Here is a 16,796-nt window from a genome sequence, read left to right as displayed (position 1 = left end):
CACCTTTCTAGCTTCCACGCGCTTAGTTTCATGTAAGGCTTAGTGCCAGGCTGCTGTTCTTCAGCCAAGGACTTTTGAAGCGAGGTGGGTCTGAGCCAAAAAGTAACCACAAATATTTATGCGTACCTACCAATAAATCACTAAATGCACTAAGCTGAGAATCTTGCTCGAGTCTCCCAGACTGTTAATTAATTTTCTCTTTTCTGGGCTACTCCAAAACCTAGACTTTTGTCTTAACCTATTGTGTGACAATTTCAAACATTCTGTGGCATGAAAAACATTCAAGGTTCATTCCTTTTAAACATTTGCAACATAATACAGAATTATTAGGAAAGGCACCTGGAAAGATGTAATCTTCACAATTGCCCAGAATGTCTTTTTTTCCAAATTTTTCTGATGCTCTGCACAAAACGTTTTTCCCTGTTATTTATGTTTGATCTTCTATGTACAAAGTACATCAATCAAAACATCCATTTGTGATGTACTCTAAAGATTATTTTCTACAATAACCTGGAAACAATTTGTAAAATGTCAAAAATGCAAGTGAGTTACAGAATGGTGACTAAATTGGCCTGGAATTATCAGGATTAAACCACAGTGATCCTAAATCCTATAGTATACACTCATTAACATTTGCAAGTGTCATATAAGAAGCCAGTGAATAATACAAAAACTCTTCACAAAATGCATATCATTTATGCAGACAATTTTGCCAGAGACTCAAATGAAAAGAGCAAGTTTTCTTTAGAGATTGTATTATATTTCCAAAAATATATTTACAGTCTATTACAAAGGTTACAAAGCAAAAATGTCTATGTAACAAGAAATTACCTAGATAAATGATTTACAGCATTACTTTCTGTTGTTGTGGTTGTTTGAAAAATACTTTTGACCAGTGGATAATTTTAATTCTCTTTTCAAACAGAAATAAATAATAAATTGAGAAATCAATTCACTGTACATCACACTGAAAGAAGAAAGAAACAAAAACGCAAAAAGTGAAAAGCAAAATAAACACAAAACAACCTACAGCCATCTTTGGTCCTAAATGGGAAACTATGTACAACTGAAAATATATGGGTGAAGACAATCTGAGATAGAAAAATATAGTGCATTTTCAATGTATTCAGAGCTCACTACAGAGTAATGTGTGTAAAAAATGACAGTATAAATAAAATTTACAAATTTTACATTAGAACATATACAAATTTTCCTCTGATCCCTAGGATCTTTCTGACACAATCAGCAATGCTAAACTCTTTGGAATTATCAGCCACTCTTCTAAGGGGAAGTCCACAATTTTCAACACTACCCTCTCCTCTAAATGTCCTTGAAACAAATACTTTTCATCTACACGTAATGTTAGTGTGCCTTGGTTACAGGAAGGTTGCGTGAAGACCTACAGTATGCTGCCAGATGTATAGTAAGTCATGCTTGGAATGACACCAGTCCGTGGCACAGCTGCTGTCAAGAAAATAGATATATTCCTATGGAGACTGGCTCTTTAAGAGCAGAACTGAGACTGAGATGTGAAGAAGTTGTAAAGGAGTAGGTAAAATGCAGATTTATTGCGCTAAAATTGGAATGAAAATCAAACTTTAACAAAAAAACTACTGATGTTACTCTGTAGAAACAAAACATAGCAGTATACATTTTGCATTAGTAGCACAAAAAAAAACACTATTCCCTTCCCAGGAGCTTGGCCCAGGAGCTCTTTATAATGTTTTGGAATGATGTACAATGTTGCAACAGGTAGGTTGTCACAAACTCTGGACCAGAAAAGCAAGTCATAAAACAAACTTAGGTTTAGGTTTGTTTTTTTACTGCCAAGATTCCAAAAACTTTACAAAGTCAAAAGAAGCAAGGATAAGTTGTAGTTTAGTACTTACTGTATATGTCTGCATGCACTCAAAGTTGTTTATATCTACTTCTGAAACACTAGTATTTCTTTCTCCACTTACAAAAAGCGGTGTAAACTCTGTAGAAGAAACAAAATCAGGTCTAAAGCAGCTATGACGAGGGATATGAGTTGTTTCAATTCAGGGATGGATCTTTAAAAGCCTCTTCAGGTATAAAACACTCATGTTGTTACTAATAGTTCTTAGGTTTATTACTTAATGAAGTAACAGTGACAATTCCCTTCCTTTTACTTAAATTTACATTATTGTAATTTACTGTTTATTCATATGAGTATTTTCTTGAAAAAATGAAAATTAACGAACAACCCCTTAGGCTACTACTATAGGGCATACCAATTCTTCCTTTAGACCCAATTTATTAACTGTAAATAATTTGTCTACAATGCTGAAGACAAATTAAAACATGACAATCATTTGTTGTATAAAATGGAATCAAATGGCACCAGTGGATAGTAGCTAATAGCACATACATAACAGAACCTTTTTTATATCATAGTGCCCTGTTGAATAGACATGAGGAAAAAAGAAACATACTGTACTTAAATCGATGTCACAGACTGGTAAATAACTGTAACAATGAATGAAATACAAATAAACAATCAAAAGTACTTTTGAGGCAATTGGTTGCTACAAAATCTCAATGTATATTCTTTATCACCCCAGTGACTGAAATTTTCCAAAGTATTGTCACAACACGAAATATCTAGAAAAACCTAGCACCTTGACATTTCAGAAGATGCCATGTACCATCAGGAGTTATTATTGCTCTGTTTGGTCGTGTTAACCTATCGCATACAGGCATCATTTACACTGTATTTTCCAAATTAAAATATGGATTTTTAAAGGAAGGAAGTAACCATAACCAGGGAATCCCAATACAGTATAATTGTCCCTGGAAGTAAGACTTTGTATTATCATGATCCTCTTCTAGTGCTATCCATAGAGCATCGTCATTAAATACAAAATGCACAGAATATAAACATCAGAGTTTACAAATAGCCTTGTTAAATGAATTTACTTCAAGCAGTAAACATTCAAATTTGATAAAAATGTGTTTCTGGCTTGAGATTCCACATTAAGTGGGGAAAGTACTCTCATATCCTTACCAAAAAATGTTAAATTTAACCCTTTGCAGAAAGAATATTACAAGGGTGTCTGAATTATACAAACACACTTCATCTGTATTCAAAATAAAATTTTGTGCTAGTTTCCGGTTATTGTTTTTGCTTGGTTTCTGTCTGGAATTAATCCATCACAACTAATTCAAAGTGCAAGTAATTAAGAGAAAAAAATACATGTGCTCAACAATAAAGTATCAGGAAATACAATAATGGGGTACAAGAAGTAGAGAAATTATTGGAAAGAAATACAATTTTATGTGTTTAATTTATGTGCTGTCTATACAAGGTCATATGTTTTATAACTATAAATGGTTCTTGGTTACTTTAGTTTTATTAGGTGCATTTATTTGTTTTTTTTTCTGATATACTTAACTAGTTTACTTTGTAAATTATATCCTTCAATTGTTTGCAGTGTTTGCTGGTGCTCAGGGTTGGCCATACATAAATATGAAGGTATGGTGAAAATAACAATATTTCAAGGCAAACAGAAATCAATAGAATTTACATAACTGTACACATTCTGCTTCTCAGGAAACTACAATAATACTTATTTTCATTATTGTAACACATTGGTCAAAGGGTAGATGTGTCATACAACATTCTGAAAAGCCCAATAAATTTGTAGCATTTTTTAAATGCTTATTGTCATCATAGTTCCTGAGAGTTTTGACTATTACTACCATTTTTGCAGTCTTACGTAGCAGAATTAGTAAAGGCCACTTTGAAAGACATTTGCAAAGAAATGCATTTTTGGAACACATAAAAGGATTCATGCACATATGGTAGTCTGCAAAGGGTTAAATGCATAAAAATATCAGAACTACACTTCATCACACATTCATAACTGTAGCTACTTATGCCTAACAATAGGTTTCCTAAAGTGCCAGAAAAACACATCTAAATTCTAATGATTGCCTTTCCATCATGGATGGGAAATTTTACCCTGTTGCCAAGTCCACGTTAAAAAAAGTCATTTTCACACCACATAAAGAAAAATGTAAAAAAAAACAACAACTTTAAAATCTTCACTGCAAAGCAACCGTTCTGTCTTTTCCACAGATGGACACTGTTTTCAAGAAACTCATATCTAGACTGGTAATAAAACATACATTACAAATTTTAAGGAACTAAATAGGAACGAAAATTGCCCCGTCTCTTTTTGATATCCTGCTAAAGAGTTCCACAGAGCTTCAAAAATTCCATGTATCCAGGTAGTATTTTTCTTCACCTTCTTATTTACGTATAATAGGCCCTGGTTTAATTTCTTCATTCTTTTGAAGGTGGCATCAAGGGACAAGGAATGTGTTAATCCCTAGTGTCAAATATGGGAAACAACACTTTGTCAATGATTATCTTCACTAATGTCCACGTTGTCCTTTAGAAGTCTGTGCCCTCCCAGCAGGGAGGAAATGTTGTTCATCACACCTGAACACCAGTGCCATGTAGATGCAGCATTTGTGCCCTCATAGTCTGTATGCTGCTCATTATTTTCTTCTGATGGCCCACCAAGGTGATTCCTAAACTCATCATGTCCCTGGGAATGACAATATTAAAAGTCACAAATAGCAGCAACAGACTGTTGAAATCATATACTTAATTACTGCATGCCTCGAAACTGAACCTTATCTGTCAAATTTACTCCAAACTCTCTTTTGTTAGTAAAACGTGCTTTTGCAAAAGTAATGCTAAAACAACACACTGAGCATTTCAGAGCCAGCATAATTTCAGTGAAAATACTATTGTTATTGTGAAAAATACATTAGTCTGAAGACTAAACGGTTTGGGGGAAATTACATTGATGCAGCACAATAAACATACTGTATAATAATTAAGTTTCTGAAAAAAGAAATACAACTGGAGAATCTACAGCTGGACCTATTCCAAAATGAACAAACTTTGATACATTTAACAATGCTGGCTTAGAATGCAAATCAAAGGCGCAAGACTACCGTTTCCTGACTCTAAGACGCCATGGCTGAAACTGTAAAAACAATGGCTATATCAAAGCTGCTCAAAAGTCTCAGTTTTCTAGAGCACATTATATTTCTTTTCCTGAGGAGGAAGAACTATTAGAGTGGTAACAGAAGTTCAATTTAAAAATAAAAAGTGTATTTCTCTGTACCTCCTACAAAACAAGAAAAATAATAATGCAATTTTTTATGACTGCTTTACGTAGCAAATCATTTAGTATTAAAATTAGTCTGGGGAATTATTGCTTTACTAAACTCCCAGAAAATGGCCAGGAAGTCACCCACTGATTGCTGCATTCTATGTTTCAAATCTGTTTATCTGTTAACAAAGAAAATACTTACTCAATGGTCATTCTGGCCACTGATTCCAAAGAGCTGTACCCTGCTGCTGTGAAGTTATCTTTGTATCTTTCCATCTTGATGGCTTCCAACCAATCTCCCACTGAGCGAAAAGTAGTGAAATCTGGAGTGTTCTGATCTAAAAGTGGGCTAATTGGTCTGCAGGATAAACAGAGAAAAATGTAAATGTCATGTATTATATAAAACTCCTAATAAACAAAATTCAAGATTAAAAGCTTTGGTTATATCACAGCTACCGCTGAAATCCAAGGTTATAACTGATTACTGTTATGACTCAAGCATCTGCTACATTAATCCATGTAACTTCAAACTAGTAGGAATTTGAAAAAAGGTTGAAGCAACTATTATTTTTTATTTCATGTACGGTTAATACATCTGCAGTAAGCTTTTAAACTAAATAAGAAAAAGACCAGTGTCCAGCTGCATGAAACACAACATCAGTTAAAAAATCCTTTTGTTCTTTCCTCTTACTGGTATTTTTGGGTTGTATATTTTAATAAAACAGAGATGTACTGTAAGATTCTGACAGTAAATATATTACTTTTTAGGACAACTCTCATTATGAGGTCGCTTCTTTCAACAGATTCTTAAAGTAACGGGAACTCATTAAAACAGCTGATTGAGAAAGCCATAGGGATCACAAAGTCAATAAATAGACTTCTATTTATTGATTTTGTGGGATTTATGTTTTATTGACATTCAGCTGGGGAAACTGTAGGTTGACTCAAAGGGAGATCTAATCATAAAGTTATGCAACAGTATTAAAAGCTTTTCAGGTTATTAAATAATGTTATAGTTTATTATTATTATAAGAGTTAAAAAGAATTAGGTAGCTTTATTATATACAGTACTTGCCTCTATTTAATCAAAACTCAGCAGTCCTCCCAATTTTTTTTATTTTAATGGGTAGGTCTGCACAAAACTGCACAAATATTATGGAAAAAACAGCCTGGTTGGTTCAAGGACCATTCGAATAAAGATGTGATATCAGATAAAAGGTCACCTAGCAGAAACAGTTCAGTGTGAAATGTAAAATATGGTTTACATAAATAAGACACACACTGAGCTAGCTGAGTCCTTTTTCATTCATAAATCTAAACCAGGCAGTTCATTGTCACAGAAGACAAAATTAGAAGCTTAGTTTGAGTCTTTATTACATTTCAAATGATAAAAAATAAAGTAACAGTGGTGAACATTAAGACTTTCCTCACCAGTTCTAAACTTTTTTATTTTTAGAAAATTTTCTGTCTTTCATTGACAGTTTTTTAATCCAAAGCCAAAATCACCGTAGGCTGAATATCTGATCCTAATTAAAAAAAATCATAAAATATATGCACTGACACAACCCGGGCACCTATTCAGACTGTTAACAATCATTTGGTCTTAGGGAATCAATTTCAAACTTTTCCTGTTGTTCTTGAGACTGTCAAATTATTATTCATGGACATCAAAAAAACTCAAAAGAAATTCTACATACGAGTTTTCCTTACCTACTGCAAGGACCTAGGGGAGTCTTCAAGGTATTAGGATTGCGAATCATTTTATCAAGAATGCCGACTATTTGATCAAATTTCGGCCTTTCACCCCGATCTTTCTGCCAGCAGTCAAGCATGAGCTGATGCAGGCCTGGGGGACAATCCATAGGTGCTGGCAGACGGTAACCTTCCTCAATAGCTTTGATTACCTACAGAGAGAAAATGCAGCAGAAAGAATGCTGTCAAGCTTGCAGACTTTTACTTAAAGATGAGCTTTTTTTTAAAAAAAAATATTGTCTGTGTTTCTTTTGATCCTGTAATCCTTTATATTGTAACAACAGATTCATTGGATAATTGTTTGTGGCTAGCCATAATAGGCTTTAGGAGGAAAAGTAGGCTAACCAGAAGTAACTGCTGGTTGTCAGCTTGTTAAAACTATTTTAAGCACAAGGTCACTGTGTACAAATGTCCAAATGAGGCAGAATGTGAAGTGAAAAAATGCTTCTATGGAGAAATAAATTAATTTTGCCAACAGGCATACTTGTCTGTTATTTTAAAAAAAGAAACATTATAGATTTTTTTCTTTTATACCTTATCAGCAGTTAAAATCATGTACATACCAAAAAATATTCCTACTGGTGTATATGTCTAATACATTATCAAACGTATTTATCAAACAAAACAAAATCAGAGTTCAGATTTTATCAGTTGATAAAGTTTAACTCTTTGGCCTTAAAGTCTGATTTACTTAACTAAATGGTAACCAAGCATGAGAAAACACTGTTTGACCGAGACAGGAGTTCTGTACTGCCTATTTGAAAGCAATTCACAGCTTCAAACTTCTGGAAACACGGTCTCTGCTGAGAACTCCTTTCCTTCTTTTAACATAGGTATGCTTTTTTTCTCCACAGAGTCATCTTATATTCTTGTCAGGCCAATTTAAACGTGAATCAGCTATGGAAGAAAAGTGTCAAAACACTGAAACTGTCTAGAAAATGTAAATATTTCTTTTTCTGCACCCCAAAGGATTTGTTTTCCCACATCCTGACAGCATATAAAATCTTTGACATTGAAGCCTGTCAAATATTAACACTTTTGCACGTCACTTAACTGACTGTCATGTGCTTTTGTCTTTTTTAATCTTTGATGTCTATCATTCAATCAGCGGGGCTTAAAGGTCTAGCCATGAGATGAATTTTAAATTATGTTTAGTCCTAGCAATTTAGGGGTGTTTATCTGTTATGAATATCTGCAGTCTTACGTAATTAGAATTTGAGCATAGGCTCCATCTAACACTGGGCATCCATCACACAAGTCCTTGGAAACACTGTTGGATTAAAATACTTTATGTCATGTTCTCCATCATTACTCCCATGGAATTTTAATTTGCCCATACTCTAATAAAGTCACTTTTGTTATCGGCATAATGAACAGCATCATAATTTTCATCTATCCTAAATTAACCAAAACAAAACAAAGACTTTAGTTATTATATGATTAAGTAAATTTCTCCGAAATTACAGAGCTGTGTTCATAACAAACATATTTCACATCATGTCTGTTTATGAAGATTTAATACCAGCTATGTTTAAATGTGCTTTTGTAAACCTGAAATCAATCCATAGCTTATTTCCACATTATCTTCAGACAGTTCCTTAGAAACACTGCCTTGTATTTTAATTTTACTAATTAGAAAAAAAAAAGGAAAAAAAACATCTAAGCCAAACATCTAGACTGTCATGTATTTTGCTTTTCAGGGCAACCTTTCCACAGAGTTTATTTTACCTAAACATTTCCAAGCAGAAGGACACATGCCAACAATAGTAAGGATCTATCATGCATAACATCTGTCGTACATTTGAAAATGATGTAAAATAGCAATGTACCAGACTGAGAATTGGGAAGTACCACAGTTTAAAAAAAAATCTTACATCTTGATTGGACATATCCCAGTAAGGTCGTTCCCCATAGGACATGACTTCCCACATCACAATTCCATAGCTCCAGACGTCACTGGAGGATGTGAATTTGCGGTACTGTATGGCCTCTGGAGCTGTCCACCGCACGGGTATTTTCCCACCCTGGTGAGACAAACACACACTATTTGTCAGAGTACAGCTCAAATTTGGTAGATGCTACGTTGCAAGTGAAAAAGAAATTCAACAGGGTTAAATCTGTTTGCTGCCTTGAAAAATGATGTTTATAAAAAATTAAAGACCACTTCTTGCATATGTAACATTCGTGCACTTGCTGAGTCTTTGCTTTAGTTTTGCTTACTATTCTTTTAGAGGATCTATGTTAAAACTTGAGAAAGACACAAAATTGGGTTTCTTTACTTACTGTTGTTGTGTAGACAGCTTCGGGGTCATCATCTATCACTCTTGACAACCCAAAGTCAGACACTTTACATACAAGATTGCTGTTGACAAGGATGTTACGTGCTGCTAAATCCCTGTGAACATATCCCATATCAGACAGGTATCTCATGCCCGCTGCTATTCCGCGCAGCATCCCCACCAGCTGAATCACGGTGAACTGACCATCATGTTTCTGCATTTAGGAAGTAAAGATGTCAGGTTATCTGGCAAAAGCAGCAATTTTCCAAACATTCCAAAAGATGCTTTAGTCTTAGCAAGCCCTGTCCTAATGTAGGGTTTACTGTATGTATTTCATTTTAACACACAAACACAAACTCACAACAAATGACCTATAGTTACTTTCAAAAATACATTATCAAATCATTGTTTTTCTAGTTTACAATCTTTAAGACATTTTTCCACAACATTATTTTTCAGAAAATGCTGAACCAATTTTCAGCATTTTCTAATCCCATCCAAAATATGAGTTTAATTTAACATGTACTGAAATACAAACAGATAATTAGGGTGCAATATGACACTTTTATTTTATTTTTTACTGTTAATAAAGTCTGAAACAAAAAACAGCAAATGGAACTTACCCTAAGAAAAGCATCTAATGCTCCATTTTCCATGTATTCTATTACAATCATGACTGGTTTTCCTGAAAAAAATAGTTTTTACTTTAACAAACATGAACATTTGACAATGTTGAAAAGGAGATAGGAGCACAAAAAAACTTGGATTGTAATCCACTGTTGGACAGGGTTATAGCCAAACTGTAGAAACACTATGATCAAACATAATGTTTGCTAAAAAATATAAACTACAGTGCCAGCTGTTCTAACACTGCACATGTTGCAACTGTTTCCCATCCTGATCATTGTTGTGATTTCTCCACTCTTTACTGCCTTTGTTTTCAACATGTGGATGTCTTTATATATTAATGCATTACATATCCAAAAGCCATTTCAGGTCCAATTATAGGAAAGGAAGGAGCAGCAAAATTCCTGCAACTTCCCAACTTCGTGAAAACACAGAAATGGTGCAATTTAAAACATAAAGAAACCGACAAAGATGTTTTAATGGTCACTAATCAGGAAAGAGTGAAACATTCATACAGAAGGCACAAACCTCAAATGAAATTGTATAGAAAACTATGTTCTTTCTTTTATAAATACTTTATTTTTGTAACAAACAAGGTGAGCAGACTAGAACTTATGCTGAGGCAACCTAGCTACCCACGGATTTTGCAAATGCCCTTTTAGAAACACTCTCATTAGAACATCTCAATTTGCTGTTTTCTAAATGGACCCCACAGCTTTTTTTGATAAAAATAAAACAAGAAACTCACTGAGTTTTAGATTTCTGTTTACTTTTCTGCCATCCCTTAATATGCGGTAAAGCATAAAGTCAGCCTTTGTTCTTTTTTGCCTCTTGACCCCTGGTGAATTTTGATTTCTTCGTTTCCCCTATAATTTTCAATGGGAAGCATGTGCTCTCTGTTGTGATTGTGAGCAAGCAAAAAAGGCTTCCTTGAGAATGTGACCTCCCAGCTAACTGTGAAGGCTTTTTTTAATTAATCATGGGTTCATTGTATTTCTGGCATGAGTGGTACTCCTTACCTCGTGTAACCACTCCTTCCAGATGAACAACATTAGGATGGTCAAACTGCCCCATTATGCTGGCTTCACAAAGAAAGTCTCGTCTCTGCTTTTCTGTGTAGCCAACTTTCAAAGTTTTAATAGCAACTGACATGTCTCTCTTTCCCGGGAGCTTCAGCCGCCCACTACATACTTCTCCAAATTCCCCTAGAAAAAAAAGCCAACATGTCATCAATACAAAACCCAGTACTTTGTCTTTGTAGAATCGGTAAAAGTATTACTGTACTGCCCTCACAGCTAACAGCGCTGCTACTGAAACACTTTGGGATTATTCGACAAGTCACTGGGGATGCCAGAACCCGATAATAAGCAACATCGTGGGCATACAGTTAGTAGTATTGACAATATTTCTAAATCTCGTGTGAAAGTAATTTGTTTGCAGTCAGTGTCTTTTTTTTACTACCACAAGATGGAAATAAATTCTTAATTGCAATTTCCCCCCTCTAAAATTGCAATATAAACGAAGAGTAGAAAATAACATTCCTATTCAAGGTATAAATATTTAGCTGTCATTGTGATATATGGGTTTATATGGTGGCTAAATGGAGCACACCAGAAAAGCAGCCTCACCTGCTCCAATTACTCGTTCAATCTTAATGCAAGAGGCATCCAGCTCCTTGGCAAATTGATGGACAGCCCTATTCGGGTCCTCATAGGTTTCAGGGTCAATGTATGTCTTGGTGCCTGGAAATTTAACTGTAAAAGCGTAAGAGGATTACTGTTACGATTAAGTATGCATACTGCACAATGAGTGCTTGACAGGAACACAATTACAAAGGGCTCCAATTCAGAATGAATTACACAAATATAAGCAGATGAAAAAGAGTCATGTCATAAGGCTTGAATGAGAACATTTAAAGTATTATTTCCTTCTCTACTTGACAGTAAGGCTTTTTTATAATTTCATGTTACCTTGTCACAAAAGAGACTATAAGTATAATATATATATATATGTTAACAGAGAGACATCCTGTAGTTTATTTAGGTAGCACTGCATGGCCCAGTTCTTTAAAATATGTGTACATGCATGATGGTTTTGTACATCGCTGGCAAATACTGAAAGGCTCTCAGTATAGAACATATTAATAAGGATAAAGAATATAATTTACCATATAACAAGTCTTATTTAATCTTTCTGTTGTTTGCAAATTAGTTAAATGTATATTTTTATTGACACTAAATGTTAAACCTGTTTAACCACAAATTATTCTTATTCAATGGTAGACCCGTAAAAGAGGATGAGGTATTGAGACTCAAGGGTTTTTTTGAAAGATTTTTTTTAAACTTTTTTTAAACCCCAAAAATCAACAATGAAAAAAATACTTCTACATTTATGTGAACGGTAACTTTTATTTGGGCAGCAAATCATATTGCACTGGCATTGTTAAAGAAAGTAAAAAAAAAGTCTTTGTTTTTCAATAAACAAACAGCTTCTCGGCTGCTAGCCTTATAGATTTTTTATTATTATTTCCTGTCAGGAAGAAGAAAAGAGTTTGTAGAGAGATCTAAGTATAATTAGAGCACCAGACTTAGAGGGTAAAGTATCACATTATATCAGGGCAATTTAATGTTCTGCTCTGACCTAATTTTTCATACATTGCATTTCCCTAATTACAACATTACCTGTCAACTTCAATACTCCAAGCTGTGTAATGGGACACAAGGTCTATAACTGATACATTAAAAAAATCATCATTAAGAGGATAATCAGCTCTACAGGAACTGCTGGAAAAACAAGAGATAACCCTGTTTTTCACAGCCGAATCAGTTTTATTCAATAATATAAAGCAACACTGAGCTATGTAATGATGCCAGCTTACATTATACCAACCCCCTTTTATAATTGCTTTGTCCATTCAGGCTGTAGTGGGATCTTATCAGAGACATCTTGTCACAGTCTCCCAAGCCGCGAACAAGACAAATTGGGCCTATGACTTGAATTTTTGTGATCTCTGTCATCCGTCTTCCTGGCAGTATTTCTTAACATAATACCAAGAAACGGATACCTTTATTAGCTTGAACAGCAATTTCAATTGAAAACCAACAGGAAGGAGAGTGTGTTCCCAGACTTTCTCAGATATTTAGTAGCACTGGGCCGACTGTGCACTCAGCCTGCTTTGCCAGCCAGCTTTCTGCCGCACAGCCATGTGACACGCTGACCCTTTGTTTCCTAATCAGCAGTTTGCCTACAGCAAAGATCATCACAAGTTGGCTAAGAAACTATCTGCAGCTGCATCTCGGGGGGGATCATTAGGATGGTGTGGAACACTTACTGGAAAAGTAGCCAAAGGAGAAAACCTTGAAATAGATGAACTGTACATTATACTGTAAATCGTAACGCTGCACAGCAAAATGAAAACAAAAATGATCAAATATGCTATACAGTATACAGGTATTCACAGGATGCTAATATTTGACCAAAGGTTTCAACTCTTCGAGATTTATGTATTTAGATATTGTAAATCTTAAATAGAATTGCCGCCACTTATACATTGTATTACGGTTTGTTCCTAATTTACTCAATTAATCTCACCTAATTTACTTTACTTAATCTCAAACAGCTGTTTTAACAATAAGCTACTAGCACACAAAAAGTGTACCTTAAAACAAAAATATAAATGTTATTCTTTTCCTGTGCAGATGCAGTAGGTACTACTTACATTGAAAATAAAGCTCTTCATCTCCTTCTTGGTCAGCTTTACTGTACCCACAGTGCCTTCATATGAAAATAAAAGAACACAAGTTGTTAATGGACAGAATTTGAAGAAATCTAATACAAATATATCTTTTTTGCATCAGTTTTATTCTATAATTGAAATTAAAATTTTAATTATAATACAATTTATTACGAATAATTTATTTTGAATTTTACTAATGAACAATTCTAACACATCATCTAGAACCATTATACAGTTAATACTTTAGGTCATGTGGCACAAAATATATGCTGTTGAGGTCTTTTTGGGGCAAAAATGTGGGAACAAAAAGGGAATTTCTACACAGGCAAAGATGGTGTAAAAACAGTCTACCATGATAATGAACAAAGAAACAGGGTTAAAATGATTAAAACCAAGTTTACTATGAAGAAAACACAGTGGTTATTGCGATGCCACTATTTGCAGTTGTCATGTTTAAAAAATGAAGCCTTTAATTGTGTATTACTGCACTTTTCAGTTCTTAAAGGGATTTTAAACATTTATTCTGGGTGCCCCACTGAATGAGAATCAATTCAGAAAATCACTTTTAACACAATATTTTGATATACTGCAGCCTTTTTTGTCCAGACACCAATGTATAAATTATAAGTTTGCTGAACAAAGCTATCTTTTGTTTATACCATAATAGCTTTGTCCAGCTGTTATTTTTACCAAGGGTTATGTAATCAAAGTGTATTTAGAAACTTCTTTTAGTTTTTGAAGATAAAAATCACAGCAGCTGCTATGATGATCAAGTATAGATGCACAGTCATATTTAATTAAAATGTAATCTGAGATGGATCTAAGCCCGGGAGAATCATTCTGCTGACATTTAATGACAAAAATAAAGTTTGGATACAATAAGAAGTCAATCAAAACCAGAAACCTAAAAGACTTTTAATATTAATAAACTAGCATGTAATGTAATTCTAGTAAATCATAAATTATTTATCTACTGTATTGTCTCTTTATTTTTCTCCTTAGAACAGGGCTTTCCTACCCAGGTCCTGGAGAACTGCAGTCTAGTTAATATACTGTAGGTCACCCTAAATAATCTGTTATTTAAAGATAAGGAACACTTGTTTATGCAATTGATCAATTAAGCAAATAAAGGGAACACTGGTCTTTGAAGGCCAGAAGCTATTCTGAGTTTTGTTCCATAGGATCTTTAGATTACTTAATGGAAAACACCACTTGTTTAATTGATCACAGTTAAATTGTTCCCGGCTTTTAGAAATTGATAACATTAAGGCTATCTACAAAACCTGCTGGGCTGGGGCTCTCTGTGATAAGAATGGGAGGCCCTTGCCTTAAAATATGGTTACAGTTCAAAATCAATGTAATAGTTACAGCTGCGCAGCTTTTGACAATACCGGAGACAGATTCCTACAGCAGGACGATCTTCATCTGCAAGATCTTTTTGCAACTTATCAAGTTTGTTCCTGCCCTACTGGGTGATAGTTTCATTTTGGTTATTTTTTTCCTTCTTGCCAGACAGACAGCAGCAAGCAGCTTTGCTAAAATGTGTTTTTGAACCAAATTATTTGGAGAAAATAATGATTGCAAGTTGAATCATTCATATTTGTTCATTATATTATGAACAACATAAAATGTCATACAAAAAGGCCAAATGGAGTAAAAACAGCTCTTTCTTTAGTATTTTTTATTAATACTTTTGTAAAGTAAATCTGTAATCTACTGTTTTGGTTTGAAACTGTAGGATTATAAGAAAATGTATTGCAAAACTTAAGTAGAATAGATAAGTGAAAAATTTCACTAATACATAAAAAGAAGATGTGAAAAAAGTTTTTAGTTAATATTAAAAAACATTTTCTTTTAAGCACATACAATTACAAAGCATAGGAAGTGCATATAATTTCCAATTCCCTTATAAATGATAGGCTGGCGCTTCATTATCTACGTTTGCTGTTCATTATTACACTTCAATGTGCAGTCAAGAACAAACTAAGGTAAAAACAGCATTTTAAAATACATAAAAGGCTGGGTACTGGAAGTGCACATCAATGGTTTATTTTGTGTGTGTGCAATAGGTGAGATGCACAAATTGAGCTCTGCAGTGAGAACATTTCGTCTTTGAAAAGCACTACTACAAGGCTCCAAATCTACTGTATTGTTATGCGGATTTTAGAGAATCAAGCTCTGAGATACAAAATCCCTTTTTTAAAACCAAAATAGATGAATATTCTTTTTTATGACTAAGGGAGATACATCCTGGACATTAATAAACTCATTAAAAAGAAAACATAGCCACTCTGCCTGCAAGAACTCTTGTTTTGTGACCCAAGTATCAGAGACAGCGAGTCATCCAAATCTGCCTGGGGCTTATTTACATATGTAAAGAGCAGAGCAGTGCTTAATGCAGTCTGTATGATTTTGTTTAGAAGTAGAAAAGTGAGTAACTTTTTTTTCTAGATTTCTTCTCTTGTCCACTGTTTCACTAAATGTAAAAGACTGTGTATTTCACCTAGTTTTAAGTTCTTTAATTAACCCAGACAGTATTTTAATTACATCCCACAAATATTGACACTGTTTCTAAGGTGGACTCATGTACTGTTTTTATGTCCTGGCAAGCTCTTCAATGTTTTAACAAGCCCAGAGGATGGAAAGTGATTTTAATCAGTTTTTCTCATATACCTTACCTAGAAAAAAGCATGACTAAAATGCTAGTAGCACTACAAACAGGGTCATGTTATAAGGGATTGCTTTACAACAAGGCTGTACTCTTTTTCTTAATGTGTCCCTATGTGGTTAATAAAATGTTCAGAGGACTTGCTACACATCCTTCTACCTAGAGATTAAATACATGGATTTGTTTTTGCCTGAGAATATTCAGATATGTTATAAAATTGAAAGGATGCATCTGTGTATTTCTCTTTGTATATAACCCCTATTCAAAATTATACACCAAAATAATGCCGGTGTTTCAGTATAAGAAATTGCATTGTAACCCATCACATCAAACACTTACACAATGTGAGCGAAGATGCGACGTGTTATGATTTAAAGACACTGCAGATCCACAGTCTAATTCACAAACACCAAACCACAGCAGTAGAAGGTCAAGAGAGGCCATACCTTCTTCCAATAATGAATCCAAAAACCATGAAGACAAGGATGATGGTTCCTGCCACTGCGACTACAGCTATGATAATGACTGGGTTCTGTTCACTGGAGACAGCTGTGGCTGGAAGAGCAGCACATTACAAGAAACAA

At 34.3% G+C, this 16,796-nt stretch overlaps 1 protein-coding gene across 2 annotated transcripts in view; it reads right to left on the bottom strand.

Annotated features, from left to right (window-relative positions):
- Positions 1 to 738: 738 nt before the first annotated feature.
- Positions 739 to 16,796, bottom strand: part of epha7 (eph receptor A7) — a 74,094-nt gene continuing 58,036 nt past the window's right edge. Inside the window, exons 8-17 of one of the 2 annotated variants that reach the window (XM_006626158.3) lie at positions 16,659 to 16,767; positions 13,527 to 13,582; positions 11,437 to 11,562; positions 10,828 to 11,013; positions 9,805 to 9,866; positions 9,186 to 9,395; positions 8,777 to 8,926; positions 6,861 to 7,054; positions 5,353 to 5,508; positions 739 to 4,574 (exon numbers count right to left, since the gene is read on the bottom strand). In XM_006626158.3, the coding sequence (XP_006626221.1) occupies positions 4,460 to 4,574; positions 5,353 to 5,508; positions 6,861 to 7,054; positions 8,777 to 8,926; positions 9,186 to 9,395; positions 9,805 to 9,866; positions 10,828 to 11,013; positions 11,437 to 11,562; positions 13,527 to 13,582; positions 16,659 to 16,767 (1,364 nt within the window). In that variant the 3' untranslated portion in view covers positions 739 to 4,459. The remainder of the gene's footprint in view (positions 4,575 to 5,352; positions 5,509 to 6,860; positions 7,055 to 8,776; positions 8,927 to 9,185; positions 9,396 to 9,804; positions 9,867 to 10,827; positions 11,014 to 11,436; positions 11,563 to 13,526; positions 13,583 to 16,658; positions 16,768 to 16,796) is intronic. The other variant, XM_015355096.2, reaches the window with a different exon arrangement.

This window comes from Lepisosteus oculatus, chromosome 2, assembly GCF_040954835.1.
Source record: "Lepisosteus oculatus isolate fLepOcu1 chromosome 2, fLepOcu1.hap2, whole genome shotgun sequence".
Lineage (NCBI taxonomy): Eukaryota > Metazoa > Chordata > Actinopteri > Semionotiformes > Lepisosteidae > Lepisosteus > Lepisosteus oculatus.
Note: the sequence above shows the minus strand (reverse complement) of the source record. Positions and strands in the feature narration are given on the sequence as shown.